Source organism: Vicugna pacos, chromosome 5 (genome assembly GCF_048564905.1).
Source record: "Vicugna pacos chromosome 5, VicPac4, whole genome shotgun sequence".
Lineage (NCBI taxonomy): Eukaryota > Metazoa > Chordata > Mammalia > Artiodactyla > Camelidae > Vicugna > Vicugna pacos.
In genome coordinates, this window is record NC_132991.1 from 76,933,916 (window position 1) to 76,957,219 (window position 23,304).

The following is a 23,304-nucleotide window of genomic DNA, read 5'->3' on the forward strand; positions in this document are numbered from 1 at the left end:
AGGCATATTAAAGTTAAATGACTTGGCCAAGGTCATCATAAAGTTAGTGACACCAACCGCTGAGCCTACACTCTTAACAACTCCACTCAAGTCAGGAGGTCCTGGCTAAGCTGACATTAAGATTTCTTTAGGTCAAAATTATTAGGCAGTTGTTTTACTATAGTTGCATCCTTTAATTAGCAACCCCCAAATGAATGATGAACAAGAAGACATTTACTAAGTTAGTACATAGAAGAAACAACAGAAGGAAGCATAATTTTAAATGTCTTGATATTTCTATGCATTAGTCTTACAATAATGCATATCACGGCGAGTGTAAACAAAAGCTACTCAGTGAGATTAGAACTTAAGTGAACAAGTTAATAAAAGTCATCCATCTTATTCGATTATTGCAAAACCAAGTCTGAGATTTTACATAGGAGTAATATGTAGCCCAGATCTGCAGATCAATTAAGAAGGATACATAAACTTCAAGTAATAGGATTATTCAGATGTGGAACACCTTAAATCAATGGCTGAGAGAATGGACAAACACAGATATCTTTCAGTCAAATCAACAGTTGAAGCTTTACCTCTTTGAGGTGGACGGCAAAGAAGCCATCGTTTTGGGAGCTCATCGATACTTTGGTCACGTCCACCAGGGGAACCTCTGACTTGATCTGTCCAGACTTTTGATCAGCAAGAAGGAGGTTATTGTTTGTTAAGAGGAAAATCCGGGATGTACTCTACAACAAAACAAAACAGAACAAAACAAAACAAGGATATAAAACCAATGATCAAAATACCCCTAAATGGTCCATGCATTTAAAGCATTAGTTCTTTGTAGAAATGCACATTTTATTCCAATCTTTTTCAGCATGAATGCCTGTGCTAACCAAGAATACACAGAAGAACACAGATAACCTATTTAATTCGCAAAACTTTCAGAGAACAAGCAAAATTCCATGTAAGCTTAAAGATAAAGAGAAAATAGCTGCCTTCACAGTAACTCTGCTGGGAATATGAAACGCAAATTTTAACATTCAGAAAACTGTCCCAAGCGATAAACACTTCCTATAGGTCTTCAGGGCTGGCGTTCTTACCTTCCCATTAGCACGGTTAATTTTGTTCACAACTTCAGCGATGATAATCTTTTCTTCAATAGCATCTTTGAGTTTCTTATACTTGGGATTCTTGTTGATTTCCAGGTAAGGCCCTTGGAATGGTTGCCCAACACTAAAAAAAAAAAAAAAATTCCCTCCCATTAGAAATGGTTTCAAATGGAAGTACTACTGGAAGAAGGTAACAACAGGTCAATGGATTCTGAGGAGGGACAACTTCAAAAAAGTTAATGTATTTTATAAATTGTGTACACGTTACTTGCACTTGTCCTAAATATTAGAAACAGAATCATAAACATATTTCAAATACATTTTTGATGTGATCATGGCATTTGGTTGGTAGGACTTTGACAGAAAGCTTATCCCATGGAACAACCAAGACGGAAATCACTCACAGGGGCAGCCATGTGCATGGTCTCATGAGAAGAAAGAGCAATTCCTTCTAACCCACTGTTAAAAAGTTAACAGCTGCCTACACAGGATGCACTAATGCCTCTAAACAATATGTAGCAATGGTAAAAAGAGCACGAATCATTGCCATCACCTGCTCCAAAGAAAATCTTCATTTTCTCACAGTGAGTAAGAAAACCAATAGGCTTTCTGGAGAAGAACAGACTAGACTAATCACTTTAGAAGAAAACTATAGAGCACTTAATACTACCATGTAACTCTGGCTCCTTACAAGTAGGTAATACATGAAAGAAGAATCAGGCCTCCCCTCTTAGGATATGCCCCTAAAGTGACAGAGGTGGCCGAGGCCAACATTCAGAATCAGAGCGGTTTTCTTCTAAACAGACCACTTCCTGCAAGCGGCACGCATGTGCACACAGCACTGAGATGTTGATTTCCCTGAAGACTCGTCGGGTGACACTCAGCGCGGCTTCTTCAAAGACACCAAGGGAAAAAAAATGCAGCTTCATTTTGAGCTATAAGGCTCTGGCAATTTGCAAATACAACTTTAAACGTTTGTGTTGTGGGTGGAGGATCAGGGGAGAAAATCCACGTAGGTGGTCAGCGTTACACAGCTCCCAGGACAGAAAAGGCCAGCACTCCTAAGGGCTGTAGCTTCACACGGCAGGGGGAGGAGGTGATTCCACCTCTCAGTGCTGGAGGGTGCGCATGCTACCATCCCAGAAAACCATTAAAACTACCCAAAAAGGACTTGGCCTGATGTTAACATTTTTTGGTGGTTGTTCATATTCAAACATGTTTTTGAGAATACAAAGTGCTAACAGCCTTTGAATTTGTTTCTTCAAAAATGCATTTTTTTCCTTCCCTCCAGCTTCCAAAGAGTCATCCACTAGGAATGTTAATTAAGAAGGTTACTCAACAATTTAAAGATAAAGAAAGAAAAAGATGAATGAAATAAGTTGCTAGAGAAAGCACACAGATAATTTCCTGTAATTTACAGGCACTTTGGACAACGCTGGATTTATTCATTGTGTTTGATTTGGGGGGGTGTGCAAGTAGTCAAATCAGCTGACCAAGGAAGCTGTGTCATTGTGGAATCTAAAAAAAAATCGCAGAAATGAACTCGTTTACAAAATAGAAACGGACTCACAGACATAGGAAACAAACTCATGGTTACTGAAGGAAAAGAGGGCAGTGGGGAGGGATAAATTAGGAGTTTGAGAGTTGCAGATACAAACTACTATATCTAAAGTAGATAAGAAACAAGTCCTACTGTATAATACAGGGAATTATATCCAACACCTTATAGTAACCTATAATGGAAAAGAATATAAGTGTATAATGGAATCACTATGCTGTACCCCAGAAACTAACATATTGTAAATCAACAATATTTCAATTAAAAAAAAATCTAAAGCAAATGAGTCTGGCAACTTATGTCCACTTAAACCTTTAAAAGGAAGAGCTTTCAAATGTGTGTAAAGACATAGAGAATATACACACACGTGATACATATACTTAGCATATAATGCATTTTTTTGTTTCTATGCTATTCTATAGGAAAAGCTAAAAGTTGTCACAGATTTGGCTTTAAATTGTACAAGCTGCTTTTCTATAAACACCAGATGAAAAGGGGAAAGGAATTCTGGGGGGAAATGATAAACTTGGGAGATATTATGTAAGACTACTCCAATAAGTAGTGTTTTCCAAGAGCTTCAGTTGGCAAATTTGCAATTGCTGTTCCTTCTTTTACTGAGTACTTGGTGTCTACGAGAAAGGAAATGAACTTGCTGCCGAGGTCAGGGAGTCATGCCCAGCGAGTTAGGACACCAGAGGCCACCACAGGCCAGTGCGTAGGCACCACTCGGCAAGTGACAGACTGGCTCATTCTTTTCATTTACCTTACAAAGGAGAGTCTGACCCAGCCATTAAAGTAGGAAGACTGGAAACCAGCCAGTCTCCATGGAACTATGGAGACCGCATGGGAATCTACAATGTAAATCTATCTTAATAGCCTAAGTGGTTTTTATTTTAAATGGCGACTTCTAATCATGGAGGAAGTGTTCAGGCTAATGCCAGTGGGGTAAAGCCAATAAAGGTGATCTCATTTCTATACGTGTGCTACGGAAGCCGTGGCTCAAGGGTGTTACGTTCACGTCCAGCTGATCATAAAATAATTCATGAAATGAAAAATCTGTGTATTACTAAAATCAAACTCTACTAGAAGAGACCTACACAGGTAAAAGCAAAACCATAATACCTAGATGGGTATAAGGCCTTCTTGTCTTTGAAGAGTTCGCTGGCTTCTAGTTTCTCTTCATAAATAAGTTTCTGTTGGTCAGTGAATTGGTCCCTGTATTTTTTACACTGTGAGATAAGAAAAGGGGAGAAAACAGATGTCACTCATATAAATAAATCATAACTCATCCTTAAATGTGCTAAGCAAATTTAACAGCAGTAAGAATAGGAGTAACTGTGTATTAAATATTCATTTAAAAGGCCAAAAGCACTTTTCCTTCCTGAGTTTTAAAAGGCTGGTCTTGGAAAATGTCATAAAAACTATTATTTTTGTTGCAGAATTTGTGATGCTTCTTCAAAACATACAAGGGCCTCGCTGGCCTGGGCCTCCTGGGAACACGGTTTCCTCCCACTGTGATTTCAGCCCCAGGACATCCTTAGTCCTGAGCTATCACACTCTTTCAGAGACTCACAGTGGGAAAGACATGGTACATCACAACCCAGTGCACACACCTACATCCACACACGTAGACAACTGACACAGAAGTGTCACAAAACAACGCTTATTCTTTTTGCACATCATGTATTCCGTTATTTTCTGTTCTACTGTATTTCACTGTAAGATGTTGGTAGTAATCTCAAAACTGATTTCATGACCCACAAATATGCTTTGACCTACAGTTTGGAAAGCACTGGTCCGAATCCCCCATTACCATTCAATGATGTGGACATGGGACACAAGAAATCTCCCATTCACCTCGATACTGAGATTGCACTAAAAGGAGGCAATGGGTGGTGGGCGGTGCAGGACCAGGTTCTTTAGATGAACTCTCTAAGAAACCCAGTTCAGGGGCAGTTGAGAACCACCCACATAATCGTATAAAGGAATGTCAGTATTGCTGCCCACACTAGCAGGATCCACTTATCCCTCTCATTCTCCACCCCAATCCAAGGGGGGTAAGGACAAGATTCAGGAGCCAGGAGAGGGCAGAGCAGGTGCCCAGCATCAGCAGTGCTGGATCGTTATTTCTGAAATAGTTCCCATGTCAGACTCAAAGCAGGAGATGGACATTGAGATGCTGGCGAATCCTGCCAAGTCAACTCACTATATTAGGGAATAGAATGTGGTTGCGTGTGCTGGTACCAATCATTACTCTGAGTAGTGATAATAACTCTCTATACATACATGATTCTGCTAAGGAACAAGCCTACAGTACTGGGCAGGAAAGAGTTTCCCAGGAGACATATCCATTAATCAATCAATCATTCACTTACTAAATACGAGCCCTTCAACCTAATGATTTCATCCTATCAGAATGATATATACTTAGCATTCCATATACCAACTACGTTACTGAAATAAAGTCAACATCTACACAAGCACCCCATGTACTCCACGCTCAGCACCACCTAAATTACATGTTATGCTCTCACTGAAAATTAACCAAAATATAAGCCCAAATCAAATAGATTTTCAGTTTCCCTTTAGTTCAAGCAGAAGGAAGTTTTATTTTCTCTAATTTGGGGGTGACTTTAGAGCTTTTCCCACCAGTCCATCACAATGTGTGTGTTCTCATGTACGTCTACGTATATCTACGTAGAAAGTAAAATCGTACAATTTGCGAGAATTTACTATTCATATGAAGATGCTCAAATTTTATTATTTCTACCCCTGGTTGTTATTTCTTCAAATAAAGATGAAAACAAAAAGAAAGACAAAAACAAAAAACTGAACCACCTGAAAGCTACTGGAATCTGTAAGGGAAAGACAATGCAACCACACGCTCTCCTTTCCAACCACGGAGAGGCGGCGCCACAGGCCACCTAGGGCTCTAGGATTCTCACAGAGAGCCCAGCCTGGTGCACGGTTCAAAAACTCCAAAGTCTTAAACTAATTCTCCCTGAGGCAGAGGAGAAAGCTGGTAAAATTCTGCTTTTACCTAGCACCTCTCAGACACTCAAAATGCGTGGTAAGACATCTCTGAGAAAACATCACAAGACATTTCTTACCCTCCACAAATGGAAAATCCTTTTCAGCTCCTTGTGAGTAGAATCCAAGAATAGGTAAGGTCTTGGTGGCCAATTCTTGTCTATTGGAGACAAGGAAGGCATCTTAGCTTTCATTTCCAAGAAGTATTTTTGCACCTGTGTTGGGTTTGACAGAAAACACCAGATGAGTAAAATATACCAGAAAGCACATTGTTTTACATAAACCAGACTCAAACAAACCAGTCTTCAGTGCAATTTAGCAAGTTTTAGTCCATAAAACTTCTAAGTCCATAAGACTCCTCTGGAAAGTCCCTATTCTACTCTCCATATTGGCTGGATAAATCCGAGCACCACCAGATGGTTAAGAGAAAAGCAGAATACGAACGCTAATAGCTCATACTAATTTCAATGTGAACATTAATACTAACACCAGTCCACACGAGAGAGCTGCAACGTTTAACACGCAGCCCACATTAGCTATGTGCCGCTATTTCTATTTAAATTTTAAGCAATTAAAAAAATTAAAAATCTGGTTCATCAGTCCTACGTGCGGCTTGTGGCTACTCTGCTGAACCATAAGGGTACAGAACATTTCTGTCACTGCAGGACGTTCTCAGGGACAGCACGGCTCTGGAGTACCTGACGTGGGACTGGCCCTGAAAGAGCTCTACAGCGTGACTTTGTCTTAATCTTTACAATACCTCTATGAGTTCAGTGCTATTACTGCCCCTGTTCTACAGATGACACACCTGTAAGTGGTGGCCAAGCTGGCTCCAGAGTTTGCGCTCCTCACCCCACTACGTCGACTTCTCTGAGAGACGGAGGAGAACTTTGGAATCCATCCTGGGAGAGGGGCACACCTCACTCTCCTTGACTTCTCCATCCACTAACTTGTTTGCCAACTGCCTTTGCAGCAGCTCATCAAGGTCTTGGCATTCCCCTCCAATTCCTCTGTGGAAACTCTAACCCCCAGTGGGATGGTTTTAGGAGATGGGGCCTTGGGGAGGTCACGAGGTTGAGAAGAGGGCATGAGGGTAGAGACCCCAGGATGGGATCAGTGCCCTTACAAGAGATAGGAAAGAGCCTGCTTCTCCTCGTCTTTGTCAGGCAAGGAGACCAGGGAGTGGCCCTCACTTCTCAGAACCAAACCACGCTGGCATCCTGACTGTGGGCTGCCCAGCCTCCAGCACTGTGCGAAGTGAATGTTTATTGTTTAAGCCACATAGCCCATGTGTTTTTGTTACAGCAGCTAAAATTACATCTGGCTTTTTGGGGTTCACTCTCCCCATTCTGTTCTCTCTGTTAAAGAAGATTATTTTATTAATCATGCACAGACCACTAATAGCTCTTTCTGACACACTCTACCTGAATTTGAAGAGAGGTAATTAAAAAGTTCACAAACCCTAACTGTCATAGTTATGATTTAATTGCTACCAAATAAGTCACATATGAGTTGGTGCTATTAACTAGTTAATCCAATAATGCGAATGATGCACATATAAAGTGTAAACTTACAATTCTCTGAAGCGTAAATTCATAAATTTTCTTTCCAGCATTGGCTCTGAAGAATTTCCTGTACTCCCTCCGAACCTTTAAAAAGAAGCCCCAGAATGCGGAGGTTAACGTGTGGCCACCAGATGCCCACAAAGATGATATACCTCTATTAAAAACGAAAATAGACGGAACAAGTAAATTTCTAAGTGTCTTTCTGTATATAGTAAAATAAATGGAGCGTACTGAGACAGCGGATTTTAAGTCACAGGAAAAGAAATGAAGAGATGCAAGGTAATACCGGAAGGTTTTGATGTTTTAAATCCTCTTAACTAGTTTTTCAAGAGCCTGCGGATGAGACAGGCATAGCTGCAAAGCCATCACAAATCAAAATACATTCCAGGAAAAATCATCTACGGTAATTTTCACTTCAGATTCTTCTTAAAAGGCAAAAAATGCCTGAAGAAATATATTGCAGTTTCCCAAAGCCTCGCATATGAAGACAGGACGTTACTGCTGCACACTGAGAACTGAATGCTTCTGAAAATGAGAGTTTAAAAAGAAGCTTCTGAATGACCATTATCTTCCATTTAATCCCATTACTTTTTCTCTCACTCCTACTCCCACCAAACTTCCTACTGAATACTAACACAGCACTTAAGATAATCATATTATAGTTTTAGTTTACCTATTTCTTCCTTGCTGCATTGTTGTATTTACTTTGGCTTTTTTTTTTGTTGGTGGGAGGAGGTACTCAGTTGTTTGTTGTTGTTGTTGTTGTTATTATTATTATTATTATGTGGCGGCACTGGGGATTGAACCCAGGGCCTCGTACATGCTACGCATGTACTCTACCACTGAGCTACACCCTCCCCTACTTTGTATACTAATGTCTAACAAACAAAATAACTGAGCGAGGTGCTTGCTAAATCAATGAATGATAGTTAAATTTTGAAATTGAGGGGAAAATATTTAAAACGTTTATCAACATCCAGCTATAAACGGGAGAGTTAGAATTTAGCAATTTATTAGCCTATTTGAGTAATTCAGACATCATGTATGTTTTTCTTGTATCTTTAGCTTCCTGGGTTTAACTGCACATTTTCAAAATATTTATACATTCGGGGTTATAAACTAGCAACCTAGTAACCAAATTGAGTTTGCAGACAAATGTTTCATATGCCCATTTTTAAATTAAGAACTTCACACAGGAATTCAGACTACGGGTTTCTCTTACCATTTTCTAATATCGAGCAACAGTGAGCTCCAGTCCCACATGACAAGGACAAAGTGCACCAGAGTGGCCGCTGCTGCCTTAGGAGAGAGCCGCACGCTCCAAACTGCATGAGGCCGGCTGTTCCTAACCCGCCTTCCATCTGCTACTTCCCTCAACACATGACCTGCCTGGTCCCTCTGGGCATGTGAGCATCAGCGCTATTTTCTACACCTGTGGATTATTAAGGTTTGAAAATTCTCCCATACACCACATAGACAGTTTCTCCTTTAATTCATACTCCATGTTACCGATGCTCATTTCTCTTTTAGCTTTTGAGTTGTTCGTAACTATTTCAAATCTCAAACTTACAAGGTCAGAAGTAACAAGAAGAAAAAAGGTACCTATTCATTGGTTCCTGAAATTATAATAGTGTAGGAAAGCAGAGAAGTTAAAGTAAGGTTTCGTGAAAACATGTCCTTAGAAATATACTAGAAGTCCTGTATTCACTTGAACGTCACTGTAACTGAGCTCAATGCAACATGCTTTTTGATACTTCACGGGACAGGCCCTTTCTCCTGAAATACAGCTACAGACAGAGAAGGCCTGGTGACAATATGCTGGCATATAGAATGGGTCCCCCTCATGGGCCCCAAGGGTCCTAAAAAGGGTCCCATTGAACTTTATAATCAATTTCACAATCAAATCATTCATAAGGGTGAAACTACAGTTCCTATTAACATAATTCTTTTTAAAAAAATACAAAATTATTACATTCTTGGTCTTCAAACGAGTTTAATCTTATCTCATAACAATAATAATGGCAACATTAAAACAATCCTGTTCTGTTGGAAACTGGAAAAATAAAGACAGTTATGTTGAGAATAAGCCCAAATAACTTAGGCTAAAAGAGTGAATTTGGTTTATAGGACGCTAGCACACACTCTAATATGAAAGTGCTTTTAAAATCATATGCAGTTAGTTAAATCCAGAACGCTGAAGATAAATCTGATGTTGCTGGTAGAAATCATTATAGAGAGTAAAAATCCTGACTCAATGTTGTTTGTTCCTTTCTTTATGAAAATTAGAATGCAAATTAGAATGTGAATCAAATGGGAAATAAAATCCTTAGTTTTGACTTTGAAAAAGTAGTTACAGAACTTGTTTAGAATTCGAGAGATAGAACATCTTAAATTCATATTTAAGTTACTTAATTACTTCAAAAATAACTTGATGCATATTTATTATAATCACAAAGTTAATTTACTAAAGGTTATAGGCTAAACTTTCAGGGAAAAAAATGTAGGTTGTTCAAAGCAGAGTTTACAGATAGATACTGCTAACACTGTCCAGATTCAGAGTCAATGGTTTCCTGGATGACATTCAAATATTGAGAAAAAAATGAATTACTCTAATATTCAAGTAAAACAACAAAGGGGAAGTGTCAAAAGGGGGCCTAATTATCCCAAAACAGCAATGTGGCTGGGTCCCTGTGGTGATGAGTTATTGAATATTAGGAACACAAAATCCTTGTATTGCCTAAGATTACTGTCAGGGTTTTTCAGAATTTGGAGCCATGTTTACTTATTTGCATCCTCACCTCAAATGGTTAGTACCCCTTTGAAATAAACCCTGCTCTAAATTAGAAGGCATTCAAATCAAAAGTCCTCTTTAACCTGAATGATCCACTGCCGGTCTTATTTGTCAAAATCTGTACATTTATGCAAAACCCTTTGGTTTCTATGCTGAACAATTAGAATGGCAGGCACTTTGAAGAAAGCTCTGCCCCAGGAGCCGGCAATGGAACAGAATAGGAGGATAAAGGGTGACAATAGCCCAATATCCCCAGGCTGGTCACCGCAGACGGTGGGTCAGCTTTTAGCTCAACGTCTGTAACTCTGTCTCATAAACGAAAAGAAAAAACATTCATCCTCATAGAGATAGCATTAAACAGAACTTGGATAACCAAATATCTTGGGAAAAATATACTTATATTACTATTTAAAGTAACATGCTATTACTTTAAATCTATGATTTAAAGAAAGACACCACAATAAAATCAGAAAATATTAGTGTATAGGTTTGTTCTCAAAAGGAAACAAAATTAGGCAGGATGACATTGTAAAAGACTGTGCAGACCAAGAGCAAGCATAATTGGTTCATCGGGGTTAGTAGGTGCTGGGCTTCATTGAGTTCACCGTGGACAGAAAGAAGGGGTTGAGGAAGTACCTTCAGTCCAAGCCAGTAAGCCCAAATGACAGCAACTGCATGCTTACGCCTAGCCTCCTCCTTCAAGCGTTTCAATTCCCTTCGAGCCTAGAATGTTTTAGACGGTAAATAAAAGAGACGGCCCAATGCAGATAGCACAAATGACCAGAAAAAAGACACCCCACCAAACAGGAGAGCCAATTTATAAGGATTTCAGAATGATAGAGAAACGGTGCACGATCATTTAAACCCAAAGCATCAGTGGAAGGCTGTGTGGTACCTTGTGTTTTCAATGCGTTAAGGCCCAGTCCCAGAAGATGGCCAGCCATCTGTGTGGTACCTGAGGGAAGCACTCCCTCCACTCCCTTACTTCCATTCTTTTCCTTTTTCTCCCCTGTTCTCTCCCTCTTCCTTTCCTTCACCACATTCTCCCTTCTGCCCTCCCCCATCAAAGCCTTAGAACTCTGAGTGGCACCTAATTTCAGTAGACTTCCCCTTGCTGCCAGCCCATGGGGCCAAAGAGGCTGTGAATTTCTGAGTTCATTCATTTGGGTGCGTAAGAAGACAATTCTTGTGAACAATCATTTAGAAACTGGAAGGAATAAAGGCTGCTTCTCTGTAGTTCAAAAAAACAAAAACCAAAAAACCCCCAATTCTTCCCAGTTAGAAGTGGCACGTATCAAAATTCAGTATTAGTGAAGGCTCCAAAAGTGAAATATACCGAAGCAAGATAAAAAGTGAAACAACTCATAGGTTTAAAAACTAACTTGGGGAAAAACTCATCTGAGGTATGTTGTTTTAAAAGACAGAAATAGACAGGCACTCATGCTTCATTACACTGTCGTACTCAGACTGGGAAATGAGCTCACTCAGCGGAGAGGTCCCAGGGATAAGTAAGACGCCCTCTGCCTCTGCTAAGACAGTTCCCTCAGTTTATTAAAAGAACTGGTTTGCTCCACACCGATTTCTCAGGGGAAAACACAAACGAACAACTCTGGTTTGTTTGTGGCAAGTTTTAAGATCTTTATGCCAGCAAATGTTGACTTTTCTCATTTTTCTCACAAGATGGGTTTATAACGCTGACAAGGTAGACTTGAAAACATAGGACTGTTATGGGTATTTGAGTTTCTAGCTGGAATACACATTTTTAGCAGAGATGACCTTTGATTTTCTAAGTAACAAAAACATCTAAAATGCTTGTCCCTTGGGGTTTGTGAAATGTTCACAGAGCCCACGACTCTGCCTGGGGATTAGTGAGAGTATTTCAGGAGGCCTTTGTTTCTGAAAACAAACAGCTGATGCTGAAATTCCTGGGATTCTTCAGGGGCAATTATAGCTAGCTTTGCATGAACATAGCTTTTATTAAGTCACAGATGATAATTCTTTTCACATATAATATTTTGCTTACAATAATCAATAGCTGCCACAGTGAGCCTAAAAACAATTTCATTTATGGATTAATATTTTTTTAAAGCATGCGTTAAAGGCGTTTCTACTGTCAATATGTTGCAGAAGACCAAAGAAACCCAAACCTTAACATTTCCAACATGCCCCCCCCCACCTCCAACACACCAAAACACCTCTAAGACTGCCAGGATACATCAGGGGGATGGGGAAGAAAAAAAGGAAACTAAACATGCATGTTATTTGACAGTTTAACAAAAAACAGCTATGCTAGTGTCTCATTAGTGAGCAGTTAGTCTTTTTTTCCCTGCACATGCTTTAAGCTTCCTAGTGCACTCTTGGCACTAGCATCTCCAGGTTTATTAAATCTAGCGGCTACAACATGCACCAGTGTGAGCCACGGTTAACTGTGGGCCTCCATCCCCTGAAACGCTGGAGGTACGGACAGATTACTGCAGATTCCAGGATGGGAGTGATGGGATGTGCATTTCAAGTACCTTCGATCCAAGCCAGTAAGCCCAAATAACTGCAATAGCATGTTTATTCCTAGCCTCCGCCTTCAGCCGGCTCAGTTCCCTTCGCGCCTGTGATGCATTTGAAAAGGAGTCACAGAAGAGTTTAAGGCAAGAAAGGTTACTGCTGATTCCCAATGGAGAAGGAGAAAGACAGACACCGGTCACCATCAAATAGTAAACACAAAAGCATGTGCCACCTCCCCACACCAGGACGTTGCAAAGAGCAAGAGGCAAACGTGTGCCTAGGCGCTTAAGCGAGTGAGACCCGAATGGAGGGTCTGTGGTTCCACACAGCACTCCGGACCCGCTGCCTTCCTGGGGGTCTCTGGCCTACCTGGGTACCATGCCAATACGCTGCAATGGTGGTGGCTGCTTCCTCACAGCGCTTCTGATGCTTCAGCTCCCGCAGGAGTTTTCGGGCCTAAAGCACAGAATGACCCAGAAAAACAGAAAGTTAATGACAACAAAAAAACTGTATCCATAGTGACTTGAAAACAAACACCGGAAGAGATAGTGATAATCCTGATTCTCAGGGCAAAGGTCAGTAGCTTGAAGAAAGGAAAAGGGGAAATAGCTTATTACCCCAAACGGGCCCCGAGAAGGTGGTAAATGAAGGCGTCACAGGTGACAGTGTAGCCCCCACTCAGACTGAGACAGCAGCCTCCCCTGCCCTGCAGTGTGACGGGAAAACACCTGATCACAGCGATACAAGCTGGTGCACGGCGGATGGAAGGAACAGTTCTCAGAATGTGGCTGAAGGATCTCCAATGAACCACCAAAGTCCATTTGCTTCCTTTAATGATTATTGTGTGGAATGTAGCTGGAGCTGTACTTTTTATCCAGAGGAGGTAACTAAAAATTTGCTAAAATAAATTATCTCTCTGGTTCAAAACTAGTGGCTTCTTTCCAGCAGTTGCTGGAAACTGATTTTGCGGGGGCCAGGAGGACCGCCAGTCTGGAGGTGAACCCCGAGTCCTGACTCTGAAGTCTCTAGACCGGACACCTGGACCCAGGAGTTGTATTAGGTCCAAGGAAAACCTGCGGTTAGTAAGTTCACTTACTCCATGTGCTCAGGCTTGTATTTTGGCAATTGCTGTGGGACAACGACCGAACCCTTGGGTCACCACAGGCCTCGACAAAGGTCAGCGGAAGCTGCCGTTCTCCTGGCCCAAGGCTCTACCCTCTGAAGGGGTTCTGGGCCTGAGAACCACCCTCTGGATCCAGCCCACTCCACAAAATCACCCAACAGGAGAGTGGTATCTTTGAAGCATCTTTAACCTGAGCGGGGGCAATAAGCATTTTCTGTAGAAGGGAAGATGGCACTTCTGGCTTTGCAGGTCACAAGTTCTCTACCACAACTACCAACTCTGCCTTGTAGCGCTAGAGAAGCCACAGACAAGATATAAAATAAATGAGCATGGCTGTGTACTTACAAAACTTTCATTCAGTTCTTCTACCCACTTTTTAATTGGCTGTTTATTTTTTTGATGCTAAATTTAATGAACTGTTGATGTATGTCAGATATTAACCCCTTGTCAGTCATATCATTTGCAAGTATCTTCTCCCATTCAATAGGTTGTCTTTTCATTTTGTCAGTGATTTCTTCTGTCGTGCAAAGGCTTTTAAGCTTAATTAGGACCCATTTGTCTATTTTTGCTTTTGTGTCCTTTGCTTTAGGAGAAAGACCCAAAAGACATCACTGCCATTTGTGTGGAAGAGTGTTCTGCCTGTTTTTCCTCTAGGAGTTTTATGGTACCCGGTCTTACATTTAGGTCTTTAATTCATTTTGAGTTTATTTTGGTATATGGCATTAGAGAATGTTCTAATTTCATTTTTTTACATGAGCTTTCTAGTTCTCCCAGCACCACTAACTGAAGAGACCATCTTTTCTCCTCTGTATAGTTACCTCCTTTGTCACAGATTAATTGACCATAGTGCGTGGGTTTATTTCTGGTCTCTCGATTCTGTTCCATTCATCTAGTACCATGACTGTACTGTTTTGATGACTGTCGCTTTGTAGTAAAGTCTGAAGTCAGGGAGGGCGACCTCTCCAGCTCTGTTCTTTCTCAAGATTGTTTTGGTTATTTGGCATCTTTGTGTTTCCATACAAATTTTGAAATTATTTGTACTAGTTCTGTGGAAAATGCCATTAGTATTTTGATAGGGATTGCAATGCATCTGTGGATTAATTTTTCCAACGAGGAAATGCAGACAGCCACCGGGCACATGAAAAGAAACTCAACAGCACTATCATCAGAAGAATGCAAATCAAAACCTCAGTGAGATACCACCTCACAGCTATCAGAACGGTCATCATCAAAAGGAACATAAATAACAAATGTTGGCAAGGACGTGGAGAAAGGAAACCCTCCCACACTATTGGTGGGAATGTAAATTGGTGCAGACATTGTGGAAAACAGTATGGAGGTTTCTCAAAAAAGTAAAAATAGAACTACCATATGACCTAGCAATTCCACACCTGGATATACAAAAAAAACTCAAAAAGATATAGGCACCCTAATGTTCATGGTGGCATTATTTATAGTTGCCAACATATGGAAACAACCTAAGTGTCCATCAACAAATGAATGGTTAAGGAAGATGTGGTGTGTGTATATGTATATGTGTGGAATATTACTCAGTCATAAAAAAGAATGAAGTTTTGCCATCTGCAACAATATGAATGGACTTGAAGGGCAGGCATTATGCTAAGTGAAATAAGTCAGACAGAGAAAGACAAATGCAGTATCACTTATACGTGGAATAATCTAAAAAATACAATAAATTAGTGAATAAAACAGAAAAGAAATAGACTCACAGATATAGAGGACAAACTAGATTACCAGCACAGAAAGGGAAGGGGGAAAGTGCAACAGCAGTAGGGGATAAAACAAGTGTTATTATGGGATTGTATGAAATCATATGCGTGAAACTTTTGAAAACTGCAAAGCACTATAGCATTTTAAAAATCTTTCATTCAATAAAAAATTTTTAAAAGAAAAAACTATTTCTATGAACTTTGTATTTCATGTACGTATATATTTATATAAAATTTGTATTTTGTATAATTTTTATGTCACAAAATATTCCTCTTTTTTTAAAATTTAACAATGCTTTAAAAAATATAAACCATTCTTAGCTCTCAGGTTGTATAGGCAGTAGGTTAGATTTGGCCCATGGGCTGTAGTTTGCTGACCCTGATCCAAGCCTTGGCAGGAAGGACCTGGAACCAGGTAGTGTGCGCACTGTGACCCCCGCTAGGACAGTTAGAGCTTCAGATCGTTCGATCATTATGGGGCAGCCTGCAAGAGGGTCACGGGGAAGTTACAGAAGGCACTGTTGGGCTAGGGAGCTGAGGTCTGGCAGGACTCACAGGTATGGAGGCAACAGTAAGAAATGGCCCCTTGGACTACAGCTTCCCTCAAAAACAGGGCAAGAGGATACTGAAATTATGTACGGTATTACTTCAAGGACTTCCTGCTCAGAGAACAAAGCTTTTGAAAAGAAAGCAGGAAGCAGCCAAGACATGGTCAAGGGCCCCAGCTTGGCCCATAATATTTATTCTTTCCATTTGACTGTTTACAGGGTAGGCGGGAGACCAGGAGCCCTCCCCTGCAGGGTGAGCCCAAAGACATTATCCTTTGTAAAGAACATGGAAACCCCAGATAAATAAGGGTCACTTCTTTTAAACTCACCTTCCAACCCCGTATGTAAGACTGAATTACCAAGGCAGAGCTCTTTATCTGTTGATACCTCTTTTGTTGCTGTAGGATGAAAGGGGAAGATATTAGCCGTTCTGTTTACACACCCAAATACACATTCACAGAGAGTAGACTTGCTCACTTAGTGCAGCGAACTCAAGATCACCCGTATTCCTTCTGGGAACCAAGAAGTATGGAAATCAAACTGTCCAACAATCCAAAGTTATTACAGTTAATCTCAAGTTTGCTTCAAGGATAGAAAACATAATTGAATGGTTTCTATGTAACTCAGGATCCACCATGATTAACATCTGTTCTTTGCATCATGCTGCTATAATACAGAGTTGGAACACACAGCAGACACCCGATAAACGCACTGAACATGGAGACACACTGAGCTCCGTGTCTGCATCCGAGCATTCTGATGCTGCTTACTGAGTCAGCCTCTAACACCCCCAGTTCCTTTTAGGTTTGCTGCTTTCACCCTGCCTCAAGCTGGGAAATCAGCTAACAAATTTTAGTAAACTTCTACCAATCAACTAAACTTTATTTACTGAGCTCCAACTCTGCATCCAGCCCTTCGATGGAACTATGAGGATGTAAGTGTGAATCCAACTCCATCCCTGAATTCAAGGGCTCGCAGAGGGGACCAGCCAGGAATAGAAAAGAAAAATAGTGTCCTGGGGAAAATGAGAGCACAGCAGGCAGGTTCAGATGCAGCAGAGGTTACTTCTAGGTAGGAAAGGTTTGGAAAGATCCCGTGACGCTTGGGGCCAAGAGTCAGTAAGCTCAATGCCCAGAGGCCCTCCTTACTTCCAGGGCTGATGCCTTGGAGAGTGGAGCCTGCTGGAACACTAGCCCTAGACAAGTGATTTCTTATTGTACTTAGGGAAGAATATTCACTACAACATGAGCATCTGAGATGAAATTCCACAGCTTTGCAAACAAAGTCCTGAAGCTGTGCTGTGTGTCTTTGACTCTGGAGATGGTGGCCTGCCCGGCTCCCCTTCTCTGAGGGGATCAGGGCCTCCAGGACCCTGGGCTACATTTTAGACGATCAGAGGAAATGGAAGGTGACGTCAGAAACATATGAGCAGCAGAACAAAAGAGGATGCCAGAGACATAGGCAAAGAGAACCTGGGACCATGGACAAGTCACTACCTTCTTTAGGCCTCAGTTTCCACATCAGTTGAACCTCTAAGGTTCCACAGGGATTGATATTCCACGGCTGTAGGGACCAAATTATACCTACAACATCTGACCATCACTTCTGACATCCATTTGAGACCTCAATGTTTTCCGTTTAAAATTCCTGTGTGGCTTGAAAATAACTATGTCACTTTAGAATTCATCTCAAAGAGTCATGAAATATCACAGAGTATGGACTTTAACATTATCAGTAACCGAAAATGGACATTCAGAAAATCTTTTGAGTTATTTGGTCAAGGCAAAATCACTGGCTTGGATAACACATAGTTCACTGGTTGAGACATTTACAAGCATACCTTGTTTTATTGCACTTTGCAGGTAATTCCGTTTTTTTTACAAACTGCAGGTTTGTGGCAACCTTGCACTGTTAAATTATGGTTAGCATGTTTTAGCCAATAAAGTATATTTTAATTAAGATATGTACACTGTTTTGTTTAGACAAAGTGTTATTGCACACCTAACAGACTATAGTATAGTGGAAACATTAACTTTTATGTGCACTGGGAAACAAACAAATCCATGTGACTCGCTTTATGGTGGTATTCGCTTTACTGGAGCAGTGTGGAACCAAACCCACAATGTCTCTCAGGTATGCCTGCAGCTTACACAGAGATGACGCCAGAGCACAGTTGATACTTTCTCTAAAGACTGGGCTGTTACTGGTTTTCACTCTAACTCCCAGCATCATGAATGAATGATACATATGGTGCCTTTTTTAATATCTGGAGACACAAAAGCTCTATACTGCGGGGGGCGGGGGGGGATGTAAATAACACCTACTAATCTTGGTTCCCTGCCTGTTTCTTCTCATTCTTCTGAGAAATGACTCCTTCCAGGAGGCCTTCCTTGACCGTCCTATCTAGCATTATATCCTGTCTCCCCACTCCTCTTTATCTCTGTTCTCCATTTGCTTCCTAGCACTTAGTACAATCTGTCATCGTTCTGATTATTCACTTGCTTAAATGCATATCGTCCTTCACTAGATATAAACTCTCTGAGGACAGGAATCAGGTTGTTTGGTTCAGCTTGCTATCCCCAGAGTCTGGCAGAGGAGGTGTTTCAAAACTATCTGCAGAATTCAAGACAGATTAAATCAGAATCCTTCCAAACTTGGATTTTCTTAATGATCTCAAAATAAGAAATAATGAAAAGGGTCCCTTGAGGACTGGCTATTTCTTGGTCCCCCCTTTCTCAGGAAAACAGAGCATCATGAATCTGCAGGCAGGCAAAGCACCAGGGCTCTGTGCAGCCAGGTTGGGGGCAAAGTCCTCCAGGCACTTGCAGAATACATATGAATGAATGTATCAAATTTTAACACTTGTATTGTTGGTTATATTTTTTTGACTAGAGGAAGAAATTTTAAAGATAACTCTTTTAAAGATCAGGCAATTTTTCTTTAGTTAATCATTCAAGTAACTCATTAATTTCTAAAACTTGGAAATTATATGCTAAAATGTATTACATGAGAATAGGTCAGCATAAATTATGCTCTGATTATACACTCCCTTACAGCAAAATTCCTCTACAGTTGAAAAAGAGGAAGAATACCCTAACGGAGATTTGATTGCAATTTTAATTCCTTTTCCAACTCACTCTCTAGTGAAAAAGCATAGAACGAAAAAGCATTTGGAAGCAGTGCTCTTATCACTAAAATTCATTTTGCAAGAACATAATGCCAAGTTCAAGCCAGCCTACAGGCAAACCTTCAGGTTCTCCTCAAACCTGTTATGCCTCCAATGAAACATCTCTAATCGAGTGAGGAAGAAAATTCCAAAAAGAAATTCTCTATCAATTAACCTTCCTTTATTTTGGGGTCCTTTCCCAAAGGTCTAGATTGAGGACTAACGGAAATCCAACTTTTCACCCAAACACAAAATTCTACTAAAATGTGGCATTAGCTCTCTAGAATTAAAGCCATTCCCAGTGTCCTACAATAAATGGAGAAGAGCCAATTATTTTGGAAAACTGACCCTATCATACTCAAAGGGTTAAATGACATTAACTCTTCCAATCTGATCACCAAATTCAAGGTGTAGGTTTCCCGCTACAGATCTCTGTATCAACAGAAGACAGTGTGATAAACCAAACTTGGGCTTTGAAGTTGTCCTGGATTCAAACCCCTTCTCTGCCACTTAGTAGCTGTTACTTAACAGATCAATGTCTTAGCTTTCTCATCTTTAAAAAAGGGACCAGAAGAGCACCCATTTCATAAGGTCACTAGGAGGATTAAATGTGTAAAAAAAAAAAATCACCTACATAGTTAAGTACGTAACAAATGGTTGCCAATAAGCTCGTTGTTACAGACCAAACACGCCAGGACTCTCACCGCGTATCTCCTGTACCAGGCAGCAATCACGGTCTGGCTCTTCCTCATGAGTAGGAAGTGTGTGCGGCACCTCCAACCCCGATAAATCTTCTGAATGAGTGTAGCCAGGTCCTCAAGACGCTGCTTCCTCAGGTCTTCTAATTTGAATAACTAATAAATAATAGATAGATTTATCAAAAACCCATCAAAAGACTCACGGCATACATGAAAGCCATTTTCAGGAAATAAAATGTCACGATGTCGGAGTGAACCACAAGATACACAATTTAGATGATGGTGCTTTAGAACTTATGACAAATCATGTAACGGCTGGACTGAGCTCTAGACGTGCCTTCACACTATCTCTGAGGATGGAATTATTAACAGAATGCTGGCAAGGGTTCTCTCAATTTAAACACTTCCCAAATTCTCCAAATGACCGATAAACTGCTATGTTAATTATACTTCATGCTAATCTATTCACTTTTTTTTTTGAAGGTTTTCTTTTTTTTTAACATTTTTTATTGATTTATAATCATTTCATAATGTTGTGTCAAATTCCAGTGTAGAGCACAATTTTTCAGTTATACATGAACATATATATATATATTGTCACATTTTTTTTTCTGTGAGCTACCATAAGATCTTGTATATATTTCCCTGTGCTATACAGTATAATCTTGTTTATCTATTCTACAATTTTGAAATCTATTCACTTTTTAAAAGGCTCCCTTGGAGTTTTTACTAAATAGAATTTTAAGTGTTCTTTTTAACTTAAAACATTTTTTTAATTTGGGTGCCTTCACGTACCTCTTATGTAGGGTTATCTTTCCTAAAATTACTATATAATTCACATATTACAAATACAGACAGAATTTACCTCTAATTTTTATGAATTGGGGAGGTTTTACTATTGCAGTACCAGTTTCTTTATGATTTCTTAAATGCTATACAATCTATCAGCTCAAAACTTTTGATGTTTTATAAAAAAAATACACGTTCTTCCATTAACTCTTACTAATCCATCCTCTTGGACATTTGCAGAAAAACACAATAATGTGGCATTCTTGGTAGCAACTTGGGTGATATTATAAAGCTAAACATCCTTTGGGAACTTGCCTATATGATTATAACATAAATTCAGAGTGTAAGGTTTTGATTACATACTGTTCTTGGGTTTCGAATGAATATCTTTGATCTACCGAAGGAGTATTCTTCCACAGGAATCTCTAATTCATTAAACAAAACCTCCACACCAGCTCTATAAAAATAAATAAAAACAGTAAATTTCCTGAGTTACAAAAATAGGTTATCTCATCTTAAATCATATTAGGTTCTCAGCAGTATTTAAAAAAAAAAGCTTCATTTCCAAGTACAACTGTTCTTTCAGTAAGCATCCTTCAATCAAAGAATTTTCAGACTGAACTCCACAAATTAAACCAAATCCAGTCAATGCTAAAAAGTGTTCTCAGTTCAGAACTATGAATTCTAAGAAAATATGGTATTAAAGTCAATTTCTTGATTTCATTAGCAGAGGCAATACTTGTATCAATGCACCAACCGGGGCCAGGGGATATGCAAGAAACTCAAGTCTATTTTGAACCCCTTTCAGTTAATTCTTGAAAACATTTTAAACATTGCTCCTGTTGCTCAGATTGTAGGCAGGGCCCAAAAGTGCTAAGTGCCAGACCCACTGCATACAACACAATGAAGGTCTTACGGGGTGGGAGCAAGGCCTGGACTTGGCTGTGACCTTTCCATCCTGGACACTGGATTTAACAGTCTTTAATACTAAACTCTGCCCCACCAACTTGTGGACTAGATGCCAGGCAGGGAGTGAATACATGTTCTGTGTATTATGGCAGACGTTGACCATAATACTCTGGAGATCAGCAGTGGGAAATGAAACAGTACTCACATCCTACATTATCTGGAGATTGAATTATGCACCAGAGACAACATCGTATGTGTGGAGTTTCTTTTCTTGTAATAGAGGGTGAGTGTCTAATCCTACTGATGCCCCTGGGAAAGGCCAGGTCCAGTGACAACCTGGAGGCAACACTAGTATAGCAGAATGAAAACCCCCACAAGACGGGCACGTCAGCCCTCCTGCAGTGGTTGGGCGAGCTTCTAAGGAAGGGCCACTTCTGTGACTGGTGAGAGCAGAAGAAAGGTCACTGCGCAGGCCAGCCAGAGTCCTCGCCTGCAGCCCCCACTTGCCAGCATACAGCTTCTCTGCATGTGGGGGATCTCAGGGGCTGCACTGGATGGGTCTGCAGTGGTCCAGTGCTGTCTGGGACTGGGTGGGTGAGTGCAATTCGAGGCAGGTGAGCTAACAGCCATAAGGCCCTGAGTTCTGCCATATTCTCCAATCCAGCTTTACTCGCAATTACACCGACACTGTGACCTCCATTTCTCCACTGGTGCAGACATGGACAAAGACTGGGACCCCCACTCCCACCCACTTACTTTCTCTGGAGTTAATTCTCCAGAAAAAACCCCAGAAAAGCTGCGAGCAGTGATCCAAGATGCCTCTAACTCTACCCTTCTAGGATTCTACACAAATACACTTACCAATTACAAAATTCCCCTCCTGCTAATTTGCCACAGCATATTTTAAAAGTTCTATTGATATACTAGTTCTAAATGTGGATTTGATAAGCTCTGTTCTGACCTTAAAGAAAACCAAGACTTTTATTATTAATAAGAATTAGCATCAAATAAAAACACATCTGATGGAAGATGGACCAAAACAGAGGCTACACCCAACCTTTCATAGAATTGTTTTGCATGTGAAGAACACAACACGGTATCTATATACTTTAAAACTTATTATTAAATATGATCAATGAATGTCTTACCTTGCTGGTCCTTTCCAATGAGGCCATGTTTGTTTACAAAGCATTTTATATCTTTCTAGGCAAGGTTCATAGGCCTGCCTGAAGGCGTAGCCCGCCCTCCTCACACGGACGTTCTCCAAAAGACCCAGGTACCTGATCTGATGACATACTAGAGCCTCGTTGAAGATGTGTGCTGCTTTTTTATCATTCGGCTTGATACACCTAAAAGATTACACAGATTTTAGGTTTTAAACTCTGTTGCCTATGCATGTATCTGTCCATATTTTACAAATATCATATATAAGTATTTCACGGTGGGATAATTATTTATTATTCCTGGAAAACCTGGCCATTTCTTTTGAAGTTATTTCAAATTGTTTTATAAAAATTTCAAAATAAATACACTTTATACACAGCAATAAAAAATAATGTGTATAATACCATGGATGAATATCACTGACATTTTGTCGTATGACAGAAGTCTGACGTAAAAAAGGACTTATATTATGATTCCACCTATATGAAGTTCTAGAAAGACTAATCCCTGGTGAGAACTCGGTATTGCTGTTACCGCTGGGGAGCGGCTGGGGTGGAGAATGACAGGGAAGGAACTGTTTTGCCTAAACAGCACATGAAGGAAACAATATGGTACTTATATGCTTTAAAATTTCATAAGAGAC

General features: G+C 40.2%; 1 protein-coding gene across 3 annotated transcripts in view; it reads right to left on the reverse strand.

Annotated features, from left to right (window-relative positions):
* MYO1B (myosin IB) overlaps positions 1-23,304 on the reverse strand; it is a 166,943-nt gene that overhangs the window by 6,959 nt on the left and 136,680 nt on the right. Inside the window, exons 18-29 of one of the 3 annotated variants that reach the window (XM_072961578.1) lie at positions 22,646-22,846; positions 20,952-21,045; positions 19,806-19,955; positions 16,265-16,333; positions 12,904-12,990; positions 12,552-12,638; positions 10,672-10,758; positions 7,254-7,328; positions 5,760-5,894; positions 3,772-3,878; positions 1,083-1,215; positions 573-725 (exon numbers count right to left, since the gene is read on the reverse strand). In XM_072961578.1, coding sequence (XP_072817679.1) covers positions 573-725; positions 1,083-1,215; positions 3,772-3,878; positions 5,760-5,894; positions 7,254-7,328; positions 10,672-10,758; positions 12,552-12,638; positions 12,904-12,990; positions 16,265-16,333; positions 19,806-19,955; positions 20,952-21,045; positions 22,646-22,846 — 1,378 coding nt within the window. The remainder of the gene's footprint in view (positions 1-572; positions 726-1,082; positions 1,216-3,771; positions 3,879-5,759; positions 5,895-7,253; positions 7,329-10,671; positions 10,759-12,551; positions 12,639-12,903; positions 12,991-16,264; positions 16,334-19,805; positions 19,956-20,951; positions 21,046-22,645; positions 22,847-23,304) is intronic. The other 2 variants (XM_072961577.1, XM_072961579.1) reach the window with 2 other exon arrangements.